The sequence below is a fragment of the Phasianus colchicus genome, chromosome 23 (assembly GCF_987193195.1).
Source record: "Phasianus colchicus chromosome 23, bPhaCol1.hap1.1, whole genome shotgun sequence".
Lineage (NCBI taxonomy): Eukaryota > Metazoa > Chordata > Aves > Galliformes > Phasianidae > Phasianus > Phasianus colchicus.
The window spans coordinates 1,647,613-1,672,930 of record NC_143458.1 but is presented as its reverse complement, the minus strand read 5'-3'; the positions used below and the strand labels follow the sequence as shown (position 1 = coordinate 1,672,930).

The window sequence follows — 25,318 nt, the reverse complement described above, 5'->3', positions numbered from 1 at the left end:
TATTTGCAGAAGAATATATGCCACTTGTGTCTGTGGGAACACACTTCCTTCATTTAGAAAACCCTCATTCGAGTTTAGGGGGAAAAAAGATGAAAATGTTGCTGGTCTGGATTGCTTTGTGCATTAAGAATTTTCAGTGCCTCTTAGTTCAGATGGCATGTCATTAAAATAACAATCAATCCTCAAACCCCGCTGACCAGAAAGAAAACCAGTAAAGCATCACGTCCTGTTTGTAATGTGGATCTTCCACACACTGCAAACACCAGTGGTTATGTTCTACAAGGAAAAAATAACACTCCTAACCAAAATAATTACATGATCTTAAAACAAACAAACTAAGAACAACAACAAAACCCACAAAATATCCAACACCTGTTTTGTTCACTAGCGATGCTTTCACTCCCATATCAGATAAGAACACTTCAGTCTCTTCAGTCAATATTTGAGAAGGTGTGAAACCTCCACTTTCTATCTTCAATAATATGCTGCTTTTCGACACTATTCACAAAATAGCCTGCTCGGTTTTTTTTCTATCTTTTTTCAAAAATTAAAGGGAAAACAAGGAGTTTGTTGCACTTGGTCTCTCCCTTTTTTTTGGTGCCCTTTTGCTGGACTGAAAAGTTAAATAACAACTAGAAGTTACCTGCCTCTGTCACCACGTCAGGCAGGGCTTTGCAGATGACTCAGGCTCCAGTTATTCTTGCCCTTGATTACAGTCACGAAACATTTTATGGGGATGTTCAACTCCAGTCTCTGCCAGGCAAATGACAACTTGACATACAGAGCAACACTGCGTATCCGTTCTGTGGAAAAAGGAAGTTGTATATCTGCTAAGAACAGCAGCAATCTTTAACCTAAAATTTCACAGGGAAAAAGCTTTGCAAGTCATTTCCTTACTCCAGACCCATCACCACTTAACATAGGCTTCTACAGCATGGAGCAGTCAAATAAATAAAATCAGTCCTGTGTGAAGGAAAGCTGCTAACTTCTCGTGCTCCTTGCCTATGAGACCTGATGTCTTGGGGAGACTGGTGCCGTTTCCTCATTCCACACACACTGCATTCCCACAGCTGAGCTCTATCTGTGCTCTGTCTGATGGGAACCCTCTCCAACCCATGGGAAATACTTCCCTGGAGAATATTCTAGCACCAGAACTCTGAGATTTACAATGGAATCCAGAACTACAAAGAAGCTGGTTGAAATATAGAAGAACTGTTGAAAGGAAGGAGTTGAACACTTAACCACAGAACTATTAATTGCTTTATTTAGAGTCTGTTGGCAGCTTCAGCTGAACAGAGTAATCAGGTTAAGCAGTTATTCTTCTCCACTCCCTCTTTTTCTCTCCTGCTCACAGATACTGACTGGCAGCAAGGCATTGCGAGGTAAGAGATATTGGGGAAAAACAAAAGAAAGGAGAAGACAACAAAATAGTTCTGTTTTATTTGGCAAGTACCAGAACTTACTGGGTGTGCTCTGTGACTAAGCACCAAGTAAAGCCCTGCAGGGGACAGAATAGGCAGCAGCAAAGCTAGTTCCTGCATTCCAGTCTGCTTTGGGCAGGACCTACGCACAGATTTCTCCAATGGGGCAGCTCCAGGCATGCTCAGAGACAGAGCTGGGTGCCTGGGGAATGCAGACTCCAACAAGGTGAGCTTGGGCACCCCCAGCACCAGGCAGCCACAGGGCAGAAACACTCAGGACTGTGATCTCAGCTCAGATTCCAGTTAAATCTAAGAATCACAGAATGGCCAGGGTTGGAAGGCACCTCAAGGATCGTGAAGCTCCTACCCCCCTGCCACAGGCAGGGCCACCAACCTCCACATTTCATACCAGCCCAGGCTGCCCAGGGCCCCATCCAGTCTGGCCTTGAACACTTCCAGGGACGGGGCATCCACAGCCTCTCTGGGCAGCTGTTCCAGCACCTCACCACTCTCATAGTAAAGAACTTCCCCCTGACATCCAACTAAAATCTTCCCTCCCTCAACTTCAAACCATTTCCCCTTGTCCTGCTGTTCTCTACCCTTTCAAAGAGTTGATTTCCCTCCTGTTTGTAGGCTTTCTTTAGGTACTGAAAGGCTGCAGTGAGCTCACCCCACAGCCTTCTTCTCTCCAGGCTGAACAAGCCCAGCTCCCTCAGCGTGTTGTTGTAGGGGAGTTGCTGCAGCCCCTGATCAGATTTGTGGCCTCCTCTGGACCCTGTCCAACAGCTCCCTGTCTTTCCTGTACTGGGGGCTCCAGACCTGGACGCAGTACTGCAGATGGGGCCATTTTAAGAACCAAAATACTTGAGTGGATGTTCTATTGCACATTCTGCTGTAAAGCACAATGTTTGCTAGGCACACCGCACATAAAGGCTGTGTGTATTTTTATACTGTGTGTAAACAAGTGAATACCAACTGATCCTTTCACTGTAAAATCAGACAGCAAATTCAACAAGCTGCGGCAACCCACACGGTGCACAATTCAGACGCAGTCCGAGCAGCTCCCTCCAGGAGCTCCGGGTCCCTTTTGTCCCACACTGCTCCAGCAGGGTCACCGTTGGTGCCTAATGCCGCGCGCAGGCCGCTTGTAGGGGACCTCCAACGGCATTTCCTAAGCCGTCCGACGTGGAATTAAAAGTCACAGTTCCGCTACTCTGTAGCACACCACGCTGCGGGTCAGGGGACGCTCAGGGCCTGCAGGAGAACCTCAGGGCCGAACCCCACAGGCACAGCCGGAAGCGATCCCACCGGGGCCGGAAGGCGTCCGCCTGCGTGCAGCCTCTCTGCTCTGCTTTATCCTGCGCCTCGACTGCCCTGGAGGACTTGAGGGTATGGCTGCGCGTAGTGCGCCTGCGCAGCAGCCAATCCACTCCTCCAGAGCAGACGAGGAGCGGAGGGGGCAGTGCGGCGCTGCTGGGGCGGCCCAGTGTGGAGGGTGGGAGGCGTAGGCCTGCTCTGGTAATTCCACAAAGAACCGCAGTCTGAAGTAGTTCAGGGGCCAAAAGGTGCCGTACGGCTGTTGACAAGAGCACAGCCCATGGTTAGCATCATGGCGTGGTTAATTTCTTGAATAATGCTCTGGGATGGTTGCCTTTTATTTAGAATTGATGAGGAGATGCAGTACAGTAAGCTTGGCAGCACAGCACAGTTAATTTAGGAGGTACTCCTGCCACAGAGCCTGGAGTTGTGCAGCATCTTGTGGGGCTCTGGTGGGCTGACAGTGAACGGTTTGTGTTTTTGTGTGTGTGGGTTTCCATATAACACCAGAGTCACTTTGGAAGTGGCCCTGTGAGGCCCAGAGGAAACCAGCAGCAGTCTGTATGCCTTTAGGGCTCCAACTGGCTCCCGGACTGGGACAGCCCTGCCTTAAGTTCCCTGTATTAACTTGTCCATAAGGAAGCAGGTGCTGCAGCTTCTGCTCACTTCAGGTCTTGGTTAGCTGAGACCTCCCATCTAAGCAAGGGCTGAGGGAGATGGACTTCTGCAGCCTGGAGAAGAGAATGTTCAAGGCAGACCTCACTGTGGCCTTCCAGTACCTGAGGGGAGCTTATGAACAGGAAGAGAGCAACTTTTTACTCATTCTGATATTGATAGAACAAGGAGGAATGGCTTTAAACTAAAAGAGGGGAGATTTAGGTCAGGTATCAAGGGGAAATTCTTTCCTCAGAGGGCGATGAGGCACTGGTGCAGGCTGCTCGGAGAAGCTGTGGGTGCCCCATCCCTGGAATTGCCCATGACTAGGCTGGATGGAGTCCTGGGCAACTTGAGCTGGTGGTTGGCAGCCAACCCACAGCAGAGCTTGGAACTGAATGATCTTTAAGGTCCTTTCTAACCCAGGCCACTCTGATCTCTCCCTGAACGCCCTCCCTTTCCACTGCTGTTTTTCCAGGCTGATGATCAAGTGCAGTAATGACTGCTGTACAAAATATATCTGGAAACCACTTTTTTATTGCACCTCTAAGAAGTCCACCCAACTCTTTGAATTAATATTTACTGGAAATACCTTTAAGAAACATGTGTTAAATAATGCCACTAACAGTACAAGCAGAGGAGAGAAATGGGGAGTGTTATCCTTAAGTGCTTTTGCATGTTTGGTTAGATATTTCACAAGGAAACAGAGGTCTCTGCTATGTGCACAATGCCTCCTTCATGACACATGCAGGCTGGGACAGCTGTCTTTTATATCACAAGGGCAAAGGTTTCAGAAGCATCTAAGCACCCATCAGTCTAAGATACAGCAGATTCCATTTACACAGATTTCAACAGGGTGAGCCACTGGCTGCTGTTGCAACATTTAAAATCCCTATGAAGAAAGGAAAAGGAGGTGTTCAAAACAAGATCCTTGAACTGTGTACTAAAATCTGTCACAGATCTTGAAAAACAGGACAAAATAACCACAAATAATTACTTTTTTTCTATATTGAACACTGAAAAAGACACAGATTGCTCAGCAGGGTTTTTGCTTTGTGCTCATCATAAATTATGCAGCCTTTCCAAAGATAGAATAAGCATATCACACATATTCATGATTCCTTATGGTAAATGAAGATGCATAGTCTTGGAAAAATCAAGGCTGTTATGGGAACCCTGAAAAGTTCAGATTACAAAGTACAGTAACAAATTGTTTGTAACCATAGATAAGCACTTATCTATGCTGCAAAAGTTGTATTTCATATGCAGTGTCTTTATGTTGGTCTGAGAACAGTTTCTGTTACACGACCTGTAGGGGAATATGATAGGCTCAAGTAGCTACCATGAATATTTTACACCAAACTTTAATATGTTTCAGCTTACACCCACCATTAAATATTCAGTGTCTGAAAAGAAAGCTCTCCTTGTGCCTTTGTCATTCACATCTGAGACTTCATGCTAGTAGGTGTAATACATGGATGGCCCTCTTCTTCATTTTGACCATTTTTTTGAGCTTTGCTTGTGACCATGGGGAGCTGCAACTTCCACACCACAAGGACTGTCAAAGTGGAGTTCACTGCAGAAGAAAACAGAATCTGACAAACTGTCCAGCAGGTATTTGGGGATGATATACCAGAGATCATTAGCTTCTTTAGAATGCTTTTCTGTCACATACAGCTCAACAACAAATGTAGCCAGACATTGATTGTGTTGAATGTTAGAGGCCCTTAGATAATGAATTAGTCTTGCAGCAATTAATATAATAAAAGGAAGTAGGCTTAATCAGCTACTATAGAGCATTCAATATTATTATAAGATTCACATATCTGAGGACTTCCTTTTTGTACTGCATTAAAAAAGCAGCACTGAAACCAGGCAGTATTTTTAAATGAGGCATGGTTCATTTTACTGATTGTGATGTTTTAAAATAAATTTAAAAACACACTTTATTTAAACTGTAGAGGCATTAACTCTATCTAATGAACATAATAAAGCCGCATTATACAAGAAAAAATGATGATATCTTTTTGGTTTTGTTGTTCACAGGCTTCTTCTGCCCTGAAGGAAGCACCTCACCAGTTCCATGTCCCCGAGGCACTTTCCGTTCCGAAGGAGCAGCACTGACAGCACACAGCTGCTTGGCTTGTCCAGTGGATTTCTTTAACCCCATGCCTGGTCAAAAAGCATGTCTCCCATGCGGCTCAGAGGCAGCACAGCCCGCAGAAGGACAAGAAACATGCATATGTCTTGGGAAAGGCCAGGTTTTTCAGGTACACGGACAGTTCTGTAGCAGCTGTTCAGTCTTAATGGAGATTACCATTTCTTCAGACTTTGGTCTTTATTCTTTACTTCAAATGTGCTGCCCTAGGGCAGGATACCTCTCTCACACTGGTATCTGCAGTCCTGCATATCATCTCAATTTACATACATTCACCAGGCTAAACGTAACATAGCAGATCTACAGGCATTCTGAGTTTCAGGGCTCTATTTGTGGTAAAGATGGTGTGAATGGACTCTCAGGTTTCCTCTGATCTCAGCCAAATAAGGCCTGATGCTTAATGTAGCAAGGTGCATAACAATAACTTCACGAGGCTGCAGGTTTCTAAATGAATTCCTGTTTTTTTTCTTCCAGGCTCGTGATGCTCACTGCACGTGCCCTCTGGGTTATCAGAGCTCTGTGAGTGGCAGAAGACATTGTGTCAGAAGAACATATGATATCTGTCGAGATTCAGCCTCCCGAAATCAGGAAGGACGGTGTCTGACCAAGAAGGAATGGACTCACTATTGCTCAGAAAAGGTGTAGTGTTTTTCCATCAGTCAAATCCAAGATTCATGCAAACATTGCCCTAAAAGCCAACTGCCTAGCTCTTCCTTTGCTAAGTACAGGCAGCATGAGAACCAAGCATTATTAGCATTTTCACGGGACGTTTTAACTCTTCTTCAAACTGAAATAAGAAGCCTAGCAGTAAGCCCAGATTTCCATCCTCGCATAAGGAGGATGGGTCATTATTTGTCTTTTTTTATTCCTTTTTTTTCTCCTGCAGGTTTGTACTATTCCCAGGGATTATCAAGGCTATGACAAGGTTCTTGGCCTCTGCATCTGTCAAACTGACCGTCTGGAGAACATCTGTGATTCTCAGTGTAGGAGGCAACAAAGAGAAACCCTGCAAATCGCCTGTGCAGAGGAAAACCCTCAGCTTTTTATCACTTACAGAAATGGAAGCAAGGTAAAAGCTACTGTTATTTTCAAGATCTACCTATTTTTTGCTAAACTTTTAAACTTTGAGTAATTATTTTATCAAATAACATCATGGTTTTTTTATTTTATTATTTCCTTAGAGAAGTACAAAAAGCAACAAACAAAAACCTCAGGCACTAGTCTGTTATATACAGCATATTTTTTATACTTGGCCTTGCATTGCAACAGTGTGAAAAACTCACATATATTTTCTGAGTTCTTTTTCTATTAGGCTGCCATTCTCTTTGAAGAATTACGAACAGTTCTACTAGGATCATATTTCCCTTTAAAAGATGTCTGCACTTCAGAACAAAGCAAATACTTTCATCCAGCATACATCGTGAAAGCAAGTGGTAAGGAAAAGGATAACAAAAGTGGGTATAGAGGGTATATTATTAAATAGGTATTAAATATATATAGAGAGAGATAGGTATTAAATGGCTTTTATAAATTACTGGCCTTTCCTTCTTGTCTTTAACACAAACAACAAGAAATTTTGATTCTTACATCCTGGCAGGATGAAGTTATGCTAAGTCACTACTCAGTCCTAAAACGCTGATCTGAATTCTATACATTTCCAGTATTCCAGGAATGGACAGATAATCAGAGATTCCGTCCCACTCTCACTTTCTAAAAAGAGATGCATGTCAAAGGGCTTCTTCTCACAATCCTTTATCTGTATAGATTTTCTTTTGGGCTTCACATTTTAATATGAATTTATCAGGTAGAATTAGAAGGAGTTAAACATTCTTTTTTAAAATATTCTAGAATCAAGCTGTGAGCCAAAAGCTTTTTGTACAACTTTTTATGCAACTGCATGAAAATTTAATAAGAACAATAGGATGCAATCATTTCTCTACGGTACCTTGACACAGTTTCATTGACTACAGCCAAGTTAAACCAGTTGCTGCTTAAGGAACAGGTCTTGCAACACCAAACAAACCCTAAAGCCTTTGGATAAGGCCCAAGTGTTTTAAAGCACTGCCCTAGAATAAGAGAAATGAACTGAAAAACATGTAACCTGGTTTGAGGCTTTGTAAGCTTAACTTGTGGAGTTTGTGAACTGATACTTTATAAACTAGAAGAAAAACTAAAGTCCAGCTGGTTGAAAACCAGAAGTAATTGATATTTTTTATATTGCTTTAGGGAGAGGATTTTTAGGAGTGTATAATCCTGACCCACAGCTGTTTCATAACTTCATCATGCTGAACAAGGCTTCATCACTTCACAAAAACAGGTCTTCCTCCCCAACAGCTCCAGGTAAGTTCTCACATTTGGCTACAAAGCATATATTTAAATACAGTTTCACTAAGGTTTAATTGTGCTTCAACCATCTCTAGTACCAAACTAAATAGGAAATAGAAACCAACAGACCTTACCATCTTCAAATAGCCAGAAAACCTTTTCACACTAAGCATAGTGAAGTGAAAGAAAAAGCTGACTTCCCTGCGCTGCACATCAGAGCCTCTTGCTTTGCAGCCCAAGCCCATGAGCCAGCAGTTACATCCTCCTGGCCCCTGCCTCTTCCCCAGGGGTGATGAGGAACAGCCAGGTTGTAGCTGGATGCCTCCATCTGTGTGCACAGAGCTGGCACGTGGCCCCCTCACTGCCACCATGTCCTCAGGTCTGCAGGGAGGGTAGAGCCCAGGAGGAAATGTCAGGGCTGAGCTCTCTTCCATTCCTCTCACATCTCTCCTTTGGTTTGATCCTCTCTTTTGGTTCATTCTGCAATTCTGATTTACACCATCATCTGCATAACTTTTGGCATTTCATATTGCTTTCTCATTAGTTCTACTTGCATTCTTCTTGGAGAGCAGGGCTTTAGTTCCTCTGTGCCTTCAGAGTTATCCTCAAATCCATAGCCAAGCCATACAAGGGGATGGATTCCTTAAATTCTGCTTCTTTACCAAATGTGCTTCAGCAGAGCCGTTGCAAAAAAGATATAAAATGTAGTGCAAAATCATCCAATGTCAGGAAGATGTCAGTGGCATTGTTGTCTTGACAGTATGCCTTACTCTGGAAGCCAGATTTGTGTCTATAAAGCTTAGTCATAAAAGCAAATAGGAAATAGTGTATCCTGCAGCAGTTCTGTAGATGGAAAATCATTGATAAAGATCCAAACATAATGATCCAAACCTGTGCTTTTACAGTTAATTCTGACCATGAAGAACCCAGATCTTTCCTCATACGAAGCCTGAGACCTTCAACCTCCACATCAAAAATCATATTTAGTGGCATCTTAAATCCTACCACATGCATCAGTGCTAACGTTACCATTGTGTTCATTGTCTCCAAGGAGCATTACCCAGTTTATGATGTGTAAGTACAATGTGGAACTTAACTAATGCATTTTTAGGTGAGCTACAGAGAAGATGGCTGAAGTCTTCACTTTTCTCAACGTAGAATTCAGAGGAAACATGACTAGGAAGAGTAGAAATCTCATTATCAAGTGTGCTTCAATGTCTTTTTGACAGAAAAGACATCGTGTATTTGGAAACTATGTGTAAGACATCAGGAAAACAATATTCTGTCGTTAAAATAAGTAAAACCAAATATATGCATGCTGTTCCTGTTCCCCTGCTGGTGCTACTTCTGACCCACTAAAAGGCAGACCTGTCTTAATACTTTTGCAAGTTGACTTCTCACTGGCTTATGCTTTATATTCCCTCTCATTCATCCTAATTTCTTTTCCCTTTCTGTAACGATTGAGCTAAGGTTTAGGTTTTGGTAAACTCATCCAAATATGAACAAGCACATTCTAGTGCACTGCAAACCTTAGGAGCTCTGCCTTTGCTGCTTTTGTTTCTGTGGGCAGTTCTGGAGATTTCTTCCCCTGTGGCCTATTTTCATTTCATTTCTGGAATCCATCCACCTTGATAGCAAAGAAGTAACAGAAGGGACAGGTAATGAATTATAGCACTTTATGTGTGGGTTCCATGTTGGCATCTCTGGTGTTGAAACACTTAAAAAGGGTCCTAGTGGCTATTTTCTTCAGTTCTAAATATCTATTCTTCTTAGGGTTAATTCCTGCTGCATTACATTACATACACCAGTCTGGGGAGAGCTGGTTGGAACAGCCTCAAACACAGTGCCACTGTGTGGACAATTAGATGTTCAGCACTCTAGCTAATCCTCGGGTATTTAGTGGTGTAGATGAATCCTAAGCAGCAACCAGAGCTCAATAAATAAACCTACATGTACACACACACAGACACACACACACACAATCCAGTGACAAGAACAGACTCTTGTACTTTTGCTTCTAGGAACAACTTGTACAACACAAACACCGACTTTGACTGGGGGGACTTTCGAAGACTTGCAGAGGAAATAAGAGCTGTTTCCCAAACCTTCCTCTTCTTCCTTTTCCAGTTCCAGCACCCTGGTACCTATGTGTTACAGCTGAGCAGCAATCAGCACAAAAAAATGGTTTGTATTGAGGAATGCTGTCTTTGCATTTACAATATCCTTCTTAGCAAAGCATTTAAATGCTCCAAATTATGGTTTGGAATTGAAAGGAAATAGTAAATCTATCACTGAGCATCTTTTCATTTTTACATGCCATACTGCAGAGGTGAGTACAGCAACAAATGCAGGTGTTTTTGTGCACAAGCATTACATATGAGTGCAAAATGGTACAACTGCTGCAAAAGTTTGACTCAGTGTCATAGCCAAAATAACACTTCAGATTTAAATCACTATGCATACTTAAATAATTTGCAGTGACAGTGACTGGCATTTCTACTTATGTTCACTAAGTACATTAGGGTCATGCCACTTGGAGGACAATGTTATGAAGAGGGGCCATTCTTCCCCACAACTCCCAGATATGCTGTGCAGGTGGGCATTGCCAGAAAGCAAGACCTCCTACTGAAACCTGACTGGACAACCATTATTGGAGTGATCACGGGACTTCTCACATTGCTTATTACCTGTGTGGTGTTGACAGTAAGTAACAGTTACATTAAGTCTCTTCTTGAAAGATTTTGTGCAACCCACTAGCCACCTGTTTCCTCAGGCATCCCCTATAAAACTGAAAATTTTGGCTCAACCTTATGTTTTATATATGGGTTAAAATCATCCCTATGAATTTATCCAGCCCCACTGACACCCCAGGATATTTACCTGATGCATAGACCACTTGGAGACACTTAAGGTACAGGTGAATTTCATTTCTATTCTCTGGTTCATTAGATGTGATCACATAATGAAATTCTCCATGATATGCATCTCTTCAGGAAGGACGGATGAGATGACAATTATTTTTTTTTAACATAAGCACAAACTTGTCTCAAAATAAAGAAGCCATAATTAAGTCCTGTAAAGTTATTATAAAGAACTGTCAACTGCTGATGAGTTTCTGCGGTGCTCATTCATGTGGCTTGCAGTTCACTAATTGTTCAGACAGAAGTCCCTGTGAGCGCAACATACCTGAGATCAGAGCTTCACAACAAATGAAATGGTCCTTCATACTGTGGTAGAAGATGGGATTTATTCATCCATCATCAAACAACATATAACTGTACTTCCTTCCCCTTGGTTTCAGCCTCATCTGCTAAGATTAGTAATTCTGCCTTAGAACAGACCACCCTACCGAGGTACTTAGAAAACAGACTCTCAGGGTCTTTGCCTAATGGCAGAAGTAATGGTGCATCCTGCTTGTTGAGTGACTAACACATGAATCACAAAATACAACTTGTCACAGTGAGAAAAGGAATTTATGTGTTCATTTTTGTTGTGTCTTGCAGCTTCTTTGTCAGGGACTTAGCTGGTCACAGAAGGACACTGCCTGCCCTCCATTTCGAAGGCAGCAGCTGAAATACAATCTGGACAGATATTCCTCCAATGTACCAACAGTCTTTCCCATCAGAAAGTATCACCCCTGGCTGCAGAACAAGGGTAGCATGGATGCTGACTCTTGCAACACTGGTGGAACAGGTCAGATAACAAAAAGCTAAATAACAGTGGAGCTGCCTGGTTTCTTATATATATGGAGCCAGGATCCCATGTCTAGCAATGTGCAGTGGCCCAGATTTATTGATTTGCATAAAGAAAACAGTCATGGAGTGAAAAACACTAATAAATGAATATTCGTGTTTCAGCCTGCTCCATGAAAAAGGGTGGTGTTTGGGAACCTGAAGTACAGATAGACCTTGAGTTGTTTAACACCAACGTTTTCTTCGAACTTTTGCTGAGGCAGTCACAGTCAGTCACAGCCAAACTGGGCCATTTCAAAGAAGAGGTAAAGTGTGTTTGGGGGCTTACTCATTTATGCAGAAAGAGTCTGAAACAAGTAACATTGCTGTTTCCTATTATCTATTTTGTATGTACTTTCTTTCAACTTCAATGCTTTTAGAATTTGAAACACTGACATGTATCCATGTTCTTAAACATGTTGTTTATACCATGTCATATAGTGTGAAGCACAGTGACCTTAAGGCAGAACATTCTGATTTTCTTATGAATCTGCTCTGCACATTTTTGGAAAAGGACTTCATTTCCCAGCCCCAATTTTTCATCTGGAAAATAAAAGTAATACAGATTACCTGGTCAAACATCTGAGAACCGTAGATTAAATTGAGGAGAAGTAAATATAAATGAATATGTGGTGACACAGAAATGGAGTCTCGCTCTGTTATTTGAATTTCATAATAGTTGAAATCAGTGGGATAGCATTTCACTGACCTACAGTAACTATGATGGATCTGTCTGGAACACTCATCTAACTGCATGTTTGGCTTAAGGGACAGCAGAGGGAGCTGCATTGCAGCGTGCAGTTAGCATGGAGAGATCGTTGTGCCATAATCTCAGGAATGCTATCATGAAAATGGTTTGTATTGAGGACTCAGGGGCTGCCATGTACTTTTGTTACATAAAAAGGCACCGATGTTATAGAGAAAACTTACTGCCTTCATATTATCTCTTACAGTCCTAATTTCTTCTTCTTCTTTTTGTTTTTTTCTTTTTTTTGCCTTAGGTGAAAACATTTTATCACAAGCTTACAAGTGAAATATCTGCACTGAAAAGCCTTTGGATCATGACACTAAATATCCCAGAAGAGATGGAGTCTTATGAGAGCACAACGATGGAGAATTACTTAAAAGCAAAACAGCAGGTAGAGCTCAGCTCAGCACCATTAACACGTGGAATAGCAAATGACATCTGCAGCACTCTCTTTTCATAAATGTGGGTATGGTCATTTAGAACATCACTTTTGTAATTGTAAACATTTCATACGTCATAGTCTGCAAAGCAGTTTACAACTGCAAACAACAGGCTGTGCTGGACCTTTTAAGTCTTTTGAATTTGGTGCTACTGCCTCATGCTAACACAGAAACATCTCTGAAAGATTGTTCACTTATTTTGTTTTCTTGATCTGTCTGATGGACCCATACATCTCAGCTCTTTTGGAGTCTCTTTAGTAGCAGAGCTTTCTGCTTTGAGAACAGCACACATTGGTTTGCATTAGCACGCATAACATCTTTTTTCCACTTTTGTTTGTTTACATTCTTACAAAAGTTCTTAGAATGAAATGATTTTGTGCCTTACAAGCAGATACACACTCACTGTTTCACTTGGAAAAATGTGTATGCTACACAGTAAGTAGTTATAAAAGTCACCTTTATTATGTGACTCCTAGAAGTTCTGCATCGCTTGTTAAAAGGATATCTTAAGTTATTATTATTCAGATCTGGATACTTATCACCTATGTGCTGGATAATTGCAGTTCAGCATATTAGAGTTATTAGCATAGATGTCCTCCAATTCAAATGAATAGATCAAAATTATTTGTAATTTCTGATTTTTGTTACTTTAATAAAAGGCAGAAAAGTTAGAATTTCTGCTTACATTTAGATAAAGCAAGAGAAGACGTGTTTGGATCTTATATCCCACCTAGGCAGAAGAAGAGATGCAGCACAGGAAGCAGTTGGCTGCAGAATATGAGGAATGTGTGAACAAACAGATGCAGTTACTGCAGCATGATCTGAAATGCCAGGAAGAGCATTATGTCACGTTCAATTCTGCCCTGCGAGAGGCAGTGAGGTTGGCAGAGATGCTGACAAATAAGATGGCTTGTAAAAGAAGCCCAACCACTTGGTCCCAGCCAGACTGTAAAAGGTAATAAACGTACTGAAACCTTCTGCTACAACTTTGTATTTCCTAGCTGGAAGGATTTGTGGCAGGTGATTAGGTTGGCTTGTATTAAGAAGAGATAATCTAACAGAGATTATGAACAGCTGTTTTAAATCTCACACAGTGCCATATAGTGAAGAGACCCCCATCTGAATCTAAGGGACAACAATCTTCTGAGGGTGTTTTCTTTCACTGCCAAATGCTTTCTATTGTGGTATTATGCCAGTTAAGGTCAGTGTACAAACCATGCTCTGTCAGGACTTTGAATGTTCAGAATCGGAATTCCGTGATTAAGGAGAAAACAGAAAAAAAGAGAAATTGGTATTTTTAATGCAGTAGCCAAAGCAAATACTCATAGAGATCTTCAGGTTCCAAAGTGCAGAGATCATTTGCATGTCCTTCCAAGCTCTTCCTGTACTGCTCCCTTGAAATTATTTTATCTTAACTTCATGTGGCAAGTAACCACCTTTTAAATTCCAGCCTGTTAGCCCAGATAGATGCTGCAAGCAACAGGATGTCAAGCTTAATAATAACAGAGAGCCACCGCCTGAAAGCATGGGGAGTGCTGGGTGAAGGAACAGGAGCTCACCTTCTTAACAAAGATAAAACCAGGATCCTTACCAAACAGGAGCTTGTGGGTAACTACAACCTCTAGAAATTCTTTTCAAAATGATGCTAGAATGTAAGGAAGTGTAGTCAGGAAGGTGCACATCTGCTCCTCTTGATGCTTTAATAAATAGGTGACAAAAGCACCAATAGCAAAGTGAAGAGAGATGTTCTTTGAAGAAAGTGTCCTCATTGAGTTCTCACTAACAACTCATGAAATAAGGGGTTGCTCCAAAAGCAAAGTAATCAGTATAACTTTCTTCTGCACTGTTTCTCAAAAAGAGTGGATTTCTGAGAGGGTAACAGGCTGCTGTTTTCTTCCTCTCCTATTTTTGCATTGTTTTTAGACCCAAAGGGCAGTGCCCGAGCACCTGATGTTGTCTCTGTGGATCCTGTCACTGGGCTGTTAATTCCCAGCCCACACTGTGCCATGCTGCTGAGCAGCCAGTGCTCTGGGCCAGTGCCAAGCAACCATTTCCTGCATCCAGGCACTGGGAAGGTGCTTCACATAGCGGGCAACGTTGGTTATGATCCCATCAGATCTGGGCTGGTCTGTACTGTTGATTCTGCTTCAGGTAAGAGTTACTATGAAATAATCAATTGGTTCAATTGCTTATTTGTGGAATACAGTTTTAGTGGTGTAAAAGAAAGAAAAAAGCCAACACGAAACACCTTGGTATGCTTGCATGTATTTTAACCTTAACAAAATCTAAAACTAAAGAAAATCTGAGAAGACTTCTCAGTAGCATCGCACTGGAAGATATTTTTCTTCATCTAAATACAAGACTCAGTGTGAGTAAGAAGATGTTACAAGGCTTATATACAGTAAACTATTGAAGTATTCTTTATTTCCGATACATTTCTGTCAGTCTGCTCTTTAAACCATAAAAACCATTATATGCCTCACTCTAAGGAAAAGGCCAAAGTACAAATTAAGCCTAAAGACAAACAAACAACAAAACAACCATAAAGCTGGTATAGAGGGCTTACAGTCATTCATTTAACTCTAGGCCTAAACATTGCAAGCCTTTAGTATGAGCACTCTCTGAAAGCTCCTTAGACTTTGTTCTGAGCTCTGATGCCTCCTTGCCTTTAGCATTAGTATAACCATGCTGGATTTCTTCTGGTTTTACATGTAGGTGAGCGTCAGAAACCTGAAGTGCCCATATTTCCTTACATTCCTTACCCACTTTGTCCTGACACTGGCCTACCTGTGAAGACAAAACTTCCAGTCCTGTGTCCTGAAAAAATATTTGGTCTTGGAGGACTCATGGCAGATCCAGTGACAGAAATAGAAGTACCAGTGCTTGGGGTTACGATCCATCCTCACACTGGGCAAAAGCTGGCTGTTGGTGGGACATACCTCAACCCCATCACCAGCACACTGACACCGCTGGAGATCGGGGGTCCTATGACAGAGCCAGAGGGAGGCAAGATTGTTCCGATCCTCGGGGTTGGTTTGGATGGTAACACTGGTAGGTGAATTCTTCATGAACTGGTAAATGAGGTATGCACTGTACATTTAACCTGCTCTTCACTCACTGACTACAGGCTCTGGAACAGAGGGAGCCTAAAGCCGTCACTTTCACTTTCCACCTTTGCCTTGCCCCGTCAGGACACCTCCACACCTTAGTCTTTACTGAAAGAAAACCTTCTCTTTTCTGTAGTTGTATTTTATCACTTTAAAAGTCAGTAAAACTGCTGAAACTATGAGAGATATTTGAGGTACTACATTAATGAATACAGCTATGACGCAAGAGATTGAAGTTGTTTTGGACTAGATCATTATTTGAGGTCCCTTTCAATCCCTGACATTCTGTGATTTGACCCAGAGATGGTCCAGTTGCTGTGTTAAAATAAGAAAAGCAGTAAGAAATACATAACTTAGGGGCTGAGGTGGCTGAAGTTCTAGATTTTTTAAAAGCATCTTCTAAAGTAGAAACTAGGATACTTCATTTACAAACATTTTGTGGGCAAATTATTTTGTAATCAGCATTACAAATGTTTTTGCTTTATTTTTTCCCCATCTCATTAGATCTATTACTGCTTTCTTGTACCTTTTTCTGAATGGAAATACCAGACTGTCATGACCAGCTGCCAGATGATACCAGGTGATGTCCTGACTCTTTATTTCCTGTTTCACAATTACAGGAGAAGTTATACCTCTAGGTGGGCTGACGGATCCTTCTGGAAACTTAATGCTTATTGGAGATTCCTTCATTGAGCCTCTGAGTGGGAAAATTGCCCGAGTACAGGGAGCTCACCTGCAGCAAGACAAGGTTCTGCCCCACGGTGGCAGTTACCAAGCAGTGCTGGAAGCTGAGTGGCTGCTATCCCAAAGTCGTGTGGTGGATGCTCTAAAGAAGCTTAAGGCATCAGTTTTGGAAGATACCTGTCTAGCAGCAGACAGATTGGCAGTGCTAAAGGCTTCAGTAGAAGATATGAAGAAGTCTTTCACTGCTAGATTTTACCATGCAATGCACTGCTTGAAAAGCCTCAAGAAAAAACAAGAAATAGCCTCAAATGTCAAGAGTAATGGTGGGAATCTGGGTAGGTGTACAACAGTCTGTTTTAAAGAGTAAAGGGGTGTCATTACAATTATGGCTACAGTAATGAACACATTTCCATCACAGGATTTGGCCAAAATACTAGTAGTTAAAACCTTTGTAAGGTTTTTGTTAAAATAGCCTTTGTTAAGCAAATCATAGACTCAAGTGGCGTGGGTTGGAAGGGACCCCAAAGATCATCAAGTTCCAACCCCGAGCCACGAATACTATGATGAGCTCAGCCAACATTATTTGGAAGGTGAAGCAGAAGTAATGGCATCCATCCTGCTTTTGTCAGCTACTGAAGATCTTTCCATCACAAAACGTCAGTCTAATATTTTATGTTTCTCATCTTCTCTTCTGGGGGACAAACTAGGTATGATCAAATATCCGGGCACAGAGATGTGGATCCCTGCAGTGTTTGGAATGAAAATCCCAGATCCCGGAGGGTCCAGTTTGATGGTGCCAATTCTGGGAATAGACTTTGACTGGAATAACAGGCAGCCTTCCCCACTCGCAGGGACCATGGAAGATGGAAATGGAAAAGGTAGAATGGGAAATTGAATTTGATTATTTTAACAGTAAAGAGGAAAGGACTTCTCTGTCATCACCTCTATTCATATTACTTTCAGAGCCAAGAAATCATCCTAGCAGAGGAGATCTGTTAATGTCTCAGCAATGAATGGAAAATATCAGTGTGCATGGTGCTGACATTCAAAACAAGCAGAGCCAGAAAAATGGTGAATAGGAGCTAGGGCTGAGACAAATCACACTGCAGCTTTCAGCCATTTAAAAAAATGTGATCATTAAGGTTGCGGCTGGAACAGTTGTATTCATGATGTGCATTCTAAGGACTATATCTGATCTTTCTTTACCCACAGGCCTTGTCCCTATCGCTATTGGTGCCAGAACCATAAGTCCAATTACAGGTGAAATTGGACCTGTTATTGGTGCTCAAACCCACCCCCAGACACACAACGTAATTCCTGTTGTTCAGTCCTTCAGAGCTTTACCAAGAGCCACGGATTCAGAGCTGGTAATTTCTGCTGCAGGTTTGATAACTTTGGAAAACTCTTTGCTCATGATTTTCCACTGCTGTTAGGCAATTTCAGCTCTTCCTATGCCCCACAAATAATATTTTCTTACAGTACAAGATGAACTGAAGTATATGTATGTCATTTTACTTTTCATTATCCATTTTTCTCTCTTTTCTATCTGTATCTTCTGCTGCTGCTCTTCATACCTCCTCTTCTATGTCCTATCCCAAAGTACACATTGCATTATAACTTCAAACAGGAGTTATAACATGCACAGATTCAGGACTGCAAATCCCCCTGTGACAGCAAATTTGGGTATGTGCTGCTGTTGAAAGCACTGAATGAAGATTTCATAAGTAAGGTTCAATTAAGTTTGTAATCTTTCACCTTCCTGCAAATGTAAGCTATTTTTTTCTGTCACTGCATTTCAGCTGGACCTCCTAGAGAAGGAAATAAATTCAAGGCAAATATACTGGCACTGCAGAATAAAAAAGGAAGAAGGGCTCCTTAAGGAACTGAGTTCTCTATTTCTTCATGTCCTTGATGCTGCAAAAGAGGGAAAGGCACAGAAGGTATGTGCAGTTTTTGCAGCTGGCTTCTGTAAAGTTCTCTATGAAGGATTGCCCACAGGCATCCAATTGAAGGATTACTGATGCTGCACCCAGGATGGTGCCAATCTGAATTCACATTACTTCCCTTCTCACTACGGTGCAAATCCAAAATGTGAATTGATGTGTTGTTACTTCACTGCAGCCTTTCCCACCTTAGAAATTTGTTGTGTAGTCTCATAACAGAGCAACCACTGGTTCAAAGTCAGAATTGTCTATACACAGTAGGGACAACTATTCTTAGTGGTATCAGAAACAGATGAACTGCATTCAGGGTCTGCACAATAAAGTAAAATTTTTAAAAAGGCTAGGAAAAAGCTGTGATCTGTCTTCAAATTAGACAATCTCTTGCTTTCATCCGTCAAAGGAAAGAGCTTCACAAGAAGTCACTGTTGTACAAGTTTGCAATGCTATCTTGAAATCCTCTCCTATTTCTTACAGATAAAATACAGGGGAGAAGTGAAAGACATTGAGGAAATGTGTCATTTTCTTGAAGGGTCCTCTCTGCAAGAAGCTGAGAGAAGAGCTTCAAAGTATTTCAGCAGCCAGCTGGGCACTGCATTACCCTTACTATTCAAAGGTATAGAATGTTAGCTACAAACAGAAAAGAGGGGAAGCAGTGTGTGTGATGTTTGCTCCCTCCCAGCATGTTAGCTTAAACTTCAGAAACTACTCATGCCCCCATGAAGCAAGACATAGGATCTGGTTATTTGGGCTGTTCTAAAAGATAAAGAGCAGAGGTGTGGTGAAACATATTTAGGAAGCATAGTATTTCAGGTTTGCTCTGTGAATTTCCATTATCAGATGGGCACTTCTGCTAATATTTGCTGCTTACAGGTGACAGAGATGAAAAAGAACAGGAAATACAGGTTCTGCTGGAGATCAGAAAGGCACTGGAAAAGCTGATGCAGTTTGTTAAGAAGATACAAGAAGAAGAAAAGAGAATATGTGTGCAGATTACACAGAGAGAGAAGCAGAGGGGATGCACATCAAGTACAGAAACAGTAACCAATGTGATGCTCAGACAGGTGAGGTCACTGCTGGGTTAGGCTGAACGTTCCTGGGGTCAGAGGACTTGTTAACCTTTGAGTAGCACAGACATATTGCACCCCGGGGTCACACTGTCCCATTTATTTCCTCCACTGTTTCTCTTGAATCCTCCTTTTTTGAACTATTACCTTTAGGGTGGAGTTTTTGGCCCCTCCTGTCATCAGCTGTAGGTTTTGTGACTTCTGTGATGAGTGCCCAGACACCAGTGCCACGTAGCTGTCACACTAGCTTTGTAGCCACAGTATGCAACAGAAAATGAAAGCTGGAACTTGACGTACTCTTATTTGTCTCATTTCTTCCAGGTTGTACTCGCTCTAGCCTCTGAATTTCAGGAATGCATGCTGAAACAACAAGCTAAGGTGGAGACTGCATACACTAAGCTGGAATTTTTGAGGGACTTGTCAGATATCCAAACCCAGCAGGCAAAGGTACTGACCTCACTCTCAGGCAAATGAAAAGCAGTCATGCTACTTACTTTCTAGCAAAAGCATGAACAGTTGCCATGTTCTGAGAATAATCCCCGAGAGTGCAAAAATGATTTTCAAATACACTTGACTAGAAAAGCCCACAAGTTCCCTTCTCTTAAAGAGACCTTTCACCTCCCATCCTTTGACCTGTAATGTCTCATGAATCGTAGACCTACATCCTCTTGACAAGTGAGTCTTCCCATTAAGTCAATAGACTCAGAATCCGCTCTTCATATTAACTGGATTCCATATTCCATTTTGGTCTTCTTACATTAAAAAGCATAAAATTAACAGTCTTCCCTTTTCTCTGTCCTCCTCTTCTACTCTTACATCCCCACGAGACAATAACCATTGACTGAATTTCAGCTTATTAATATAACTGACATAGAATTATTAGACCAGAACGTTGAACAGAAAGCTTTTTATTACACGTATTACACTTACAAATGGATTCTGGAGAAGCTGAGGATATTAAATGCAAGAAATTCAGTTCAAATCATTTGTCTTACAACATTTACAGCAGCTTGAAGGATGTAGAAGAATCAGAGTTGGGTGCTCCAAGACTGTAACCACTGGAAAAGACTTTAAGCTGCTGAGACAGGCTCCTAGTAGAACCTTATTGAGTCACCAGTCAATCTGCATGGGATGTCTGAACAAACAATTTGAGGTTTTCACCAGAAGGCAAGGAATGCCAGGATGCTTTTCCAATGAGATTTTTAACATGCGTAAAACACAAGTTACATGTATTGTCTTGTGATGTTTCAGATGCTTTTCTGTGGGTCACAGCACTGTTTTGAAAACTATGAGACAGTCAGATACTATGGCAGTAGTGGGATCTCACACAGTACATGCAAGGCCATCGATCACAGTGTGATCCCACTGCTCAAGTCTATGGTTCAGATGCTGGAGGAAGATAGCAGAAGTTACGTATCATCTGAGACACCTGGTAAGAGAGGAGTTAAAGGTACTGTCAGTTATCTTATTTTACTCTGGCCTTTAAAAATATATAGGAACCTTTCAACTTTGAAAGGCTAGAAAGAGAGATTCTCCCTTCTGGCAGCAGCTGTCAGATACTTCAGTGAATCTGTGCTAAAGTAACAGTAATTTCACTGCTTTTACCATTTTTCTATCACTTCTAGATCCCTCTTGAAAGCATTGATGATTTTAGCTACATTGGGAAGCCTGCAGAATAGAATGGCTTGGTTGGAAGGGACCTCAAGGTTCATCAAACTCCAACCCCCCTGCCACATGCAGGCCGCCAACCTCCATATCTAATACTAGACAGATTCATCAACACTTCAGAACTAATCCGTGATTATTTTAGATGAGACTGCAATAAAATAATTGGCGCATGGAATTAAATAGCCATTCTTTTTTGAAGCAGTATTGATTTTCTTTTCAGCAGAAGTATTTTAACATGTGCAACTTGGCTATTTCCACCACAGATGAAGACAGGATTATCGCTGCATTTCCAGTTCAGGTGTAATGCAGAGATGTTTGTTTCATCATTCAGGTAGCCTGGTTGTTTTTATTCTAAAATCTTGCAGAGCAGACAACTTAAATTTACTGTCCTCTTTGGAGGAAACACTGTAACAGTGGAGGACAGACTTCAGAATACAGAATCACATCAACTCGGCTGTTGATCGAGCCTGAGCTACACAAGTCATCACTTTTCTAGGCCTTATTTGAAATGTTTAGGAAGAATGAAGTTTTAGGGGTTGCCTAAGAACACTGAGCTCTGCACTACTCTTGAAAGAACTGATAATTCATCATCAGCTTTGGTTTTATACTGAAGAATGACAGAAATGTTATGAAGTGAGAAATGCAGTGAAATGAAGACACTTGAAACAAAATGAATTAGTCTAACAAGATTCTGTTGTTCTTTGTAGAAACAGCACATTCTTCTCAGAGTAAACAAGATGCCTTCTCGAGTCAAGAAGGAGAACTAATAGTAGTGGATTCTGCAGCCCTATCCACGAGGGAGTTTGTCATATATCAGTATGGCATCTCTTTGCTGCAGTTTCTCAGACTTCACATTGATGTAAGTTTTTAAGATGCTGGTATTTAGTAATCAGTTCTTCAAAAAGAACAGTGCTCTAAAAAATCCTCCAGCCAACAAGCTGCAAAGCATCTGTCAATAATAAGTAAAATCAAGTTGAAAAAGACTAGTCTGCAGACAGCAGGAGGCAGAATTTGTGTTTTCTCCACAGTGATGTAGGACTGTTTTGAGATCAAATTTCTGTTGCCCAAGATCCACGGTCAGTTCTTGTATTTGCTGTGTAATCCCTCCTATGCACGTCACCCAGACCTTGCATTACCTAATTGTTGCATACTGAATGATATTAGGATAAAGCATATTTCTTCTCTAATTTGGAGCAAGGCATTTCTTATCTTCATTTTACAGTTCGTAGCACAGTAAGGCTTCATTCAATGTAGACTGTCCAGGATCTTTCATAGAAATATAAAATAAATACTAATAAAAATAACAATGCCTACAGTCAGAGCTCGGGGACAAGAGTACACTTTAATTTACTTCATTAGAAAACTGGCAAGATGAATTGCTGCAATATGAGAGGGCTTTTTAAACAGTTCCCATTTCTCTGTGGTATTTGTTGGCTCTTTGTACCTACTGCAAATCAAAGGTGACATGTAAATGAATTTATATCCCATTAACCCCTCTTACTTTGCAGGTCTGATGTGCATGCAGTTTTTACAGAAGCAATTTGCTTTCCCTTTGCAGGCTCCAGAAGTTAACCTGTGTGTTGCCTCCAGTATTCCTCTCTGTAATGCCACAGGCAATGCCTTCAGGAACTCTTTCTTTTATCAGGTTTGTCAACTTCACATCTAACCAACCTATGTAATACTTTTATATTCATTAAGTTATGGACCTAGGAAGTGAACTGCAGGAAGGTTTCATATCTTTAAATTATTGTATGTTTGATATAAATGTAGGACTCTTAAAGGTTAATGGCATGCTCTGGATTTCTCTGAATGTGAACTTAATAGAGCACTGTAGAATACAGAGATTTAATAAGTGTCTCATGTGCAGGTCATACCCAGAGCACATTACTGTGGTTACTCAGTCTCTCATGTTCAAATTACACTAAATTTTCTATAGGTCACCTTTATAGAAGTGAACAATTCATCAGCATTTTATTTGCCATAACCAGATACACAAAATAGATTTTGTATTTCTAAAAGGGAAATATTAGAGAGAAAAGCTTTCTAAAATTCACAGAGATACAACTGTCTAGAAACACAGTGTGAGAATGCTTTAGATTTCACACATAAGAAAGTGTCCCAAAATGAAGAAATAGTGCTGTATTGTTTATTATATGGATATTCCCCATATTCTCTGAATTGAATCTTATAACTTCTCTGAAATCAAAACCAAACCTCTGGCAGAGTTATATCTCTTCAGCTGACCATTGGCTGTGCTCAGCTCAGGATATTTGTTCTTTTTCAGACTTCCAAGAACAAACTGTTCATCCTGAGGGATTGCCTGGGTTCTGCTGGAAGTTTCCTCTTGCTTCTTGTGCACTGCTTTGCTCACATCACTGCTGCTGACTTCAGCCAAGACACCAACCCAACCTTTCTGAGGCTTTTTTATCAGGTAGCTCTGTGTGCTCCAAATGTAATTACGCTACAGTAATATTTGGAAAACATGTACCAGAGATATACATATGGATTTATCAAGAAATAAAAATGGAATAGCAGTGTTCTTCCCTTAGCTTCTCAATACAAGGCAGTCCTTTCCATCCAGCCTTCAAAAGAGTGCATTTTGGTATTGCAGGAGATGCACAGTCATCTTTTTCCTCAAAGATATCCCTACTGTGCACAAAGTGATCTTAGGTCCCTGCCAAAATCTGCCTTTTGTAAATGGTGATTTTCCTCATGATTGTCAAGAACAACCTTACATTGCCTAAGGGCCAACACAGCAGAAATATCCCAGCTTTTGCTGATGCTGGGTACCATATCCTCATCCTGCTTCAATCTTGAACAGCTGCATGTTAACCACACTACTGAGCATATCTGTGGGCTACATCAAATACCTATGAGACCAATAATGTTTTGGAGGTGATTTTTGAGATAAAATGTGCTTCCACAAGTAATATTAGGATATTTAGACAAGTTTTTGTTTGACTTGCTCTACCTCTCATCCATACTAATCTCTGATCAGCAGGTAGTTCTAAATGTCATGTTCAACTGCTTCCAGGTATTCAAAACTGTTTCTCTCTCTCTCTAGGCACTAAAGACTTGCCTTGGTGAGATGTTTTCTCTTAGACTTCAGCTGTCAGCAGTTCTCCAAGATAATAAATCCTCTGGGATAACTGAGATGTTGCTGAAGGAAGAGCCATTCTCCAAGGAAGAAATAAGCCTGATCTCCCAACTTTTTGAGGTGAAAGGGAAAAACCTCACAGAAATTGAAGCCTTGGAGAAGATAATAAGACAGACTGACTCCTGGTCTGGTTGAAAACTCACCATCCTTTTTTTCCATACTTCATTACAAAATGGCAATTAAAAGCTGCTTATAGATATTAGGGCTCCCTATTTGCAGCCATCAATTCCTAGCAAACATCTGTTTCAAATCTAACAGCCTCACAAGTATCATTTTTACCTGGAAAAAAAAACCCTCATAGCACAAAAAAAATTATTTGGCCTCATACAAATCACTAGGACAGCATCAAAAGCAGCACTATGAAAAATGTATGTAAAGAGTCTATTAAAGGCCTTTAAAGTTACTGATCTGCTCTCTGCATTTCTGTGCTTACTGAATGACAAGTTTGAGGAACCACTAAATGACAGCTTGTTTGAGAAGAGAAAAAAGCATTTCCTTCATGCCTTAGGCAGCTATAAAAAGGGCAGGTTTGGATGGAGGATGTGATTTGTGATGGTGTAGTTGAATACAAAGCAGATCATGACACCTTTTCATTATGACCTCACTTTACACTACCAAAGCCAATCTTCACAACCTGCTACATCTGGGCAGGTTGGATGAAGGGCAGGTCAAATTTGCTGACCTGCCCTTTCTGACATCAGAAAGACTGATTACTTCTCCCTAAACTATCACCACTTTCTGGATAACAGAAGTTACATTTCAGTGAAATTAGTGTAACTTGGTCTCATGAAAAGCCTACTGCTGTCACTAACAGCAGCATTTCTATTGGCTGATTTTAAGCACTCAACGCCTTCAGTTCAGAAGAGGAAATCTGTACTTATTCATTTCCTTCAGAACTTGA

At 41.2% G+C, this 25,318-nt stretch overlaps 1 protein-coding gene across 9 annotated transcripts; it reads left to right on the top strand.

Annotated features, from left to right (window-relative positions):
- The first annotated feature begins 2,710 nt into the window (after positions 1-2,710).
- Positions 2,711-25,084, top strand: LOC116233184 (uncharacterized). Of its 9 annotated transcripts, none has more exons than XM_090123429.1 (29): positions 2,711-2,810; positions 4,771-5,006; positions 5,439-5,662; positions 6,025-6,189; positions 6,437-6,619; positions 6,863-6,983; positions 7,777-7,890; positions 8,781-8,949; positions 9,897-10,059; positions 10,390-10,578; positions 11,379-11,568; positions 11,733-11,872; positions 12,608-12,745; positions 13,529-13,749; positions 14,245-14,402; positions 14,718-14,945; positions 15,510-15,845; positions 16,522-16,920; positions 17,293-17,463; positions 17,798-17,952; positions 18,385-18,525; positions 19,003-19,141; positions 19,399-19,589; positions 19,914-20,039; positions 20,844-21,024; positions 21,968-22,119; positions 22,819-22,905; positions 23,545-23,691; positions 24,325-25,084. In XM_090123429.1, the coding sequence occupies exons 2-29, from the start codon at positions 4,871-4,873 to the stop codon at positions 24,550-24,552; spliced, it is 4,992 nt and encodes a 1,663-aa protein (XP_089979555.1). In that variant the 5' UTR covers positions 2,711-2,810; positions 4,771-4,870; the 3' UTR covers positions 24,553-25,084. The 9 variants fall into 9 exon arrangements, 7 of the variants coding, with proteins under 7 accessions (XP_089979555.1, XP_089979554.1, XP_089979556.1 ...); XM_090123428.1 differs by lacking the exon at positions 2,711-2,810 and adding an exon at positions 2,880-3,021; XM_090123430.1 differs by lacking the exons at positions 2,711-2,810; positions 4,771-5,006 and adding an exon at positions 2,880-3,021.
- The last annotated feature ends 234 nt before the right edge of the window (positions 25,085-25,318 follow it).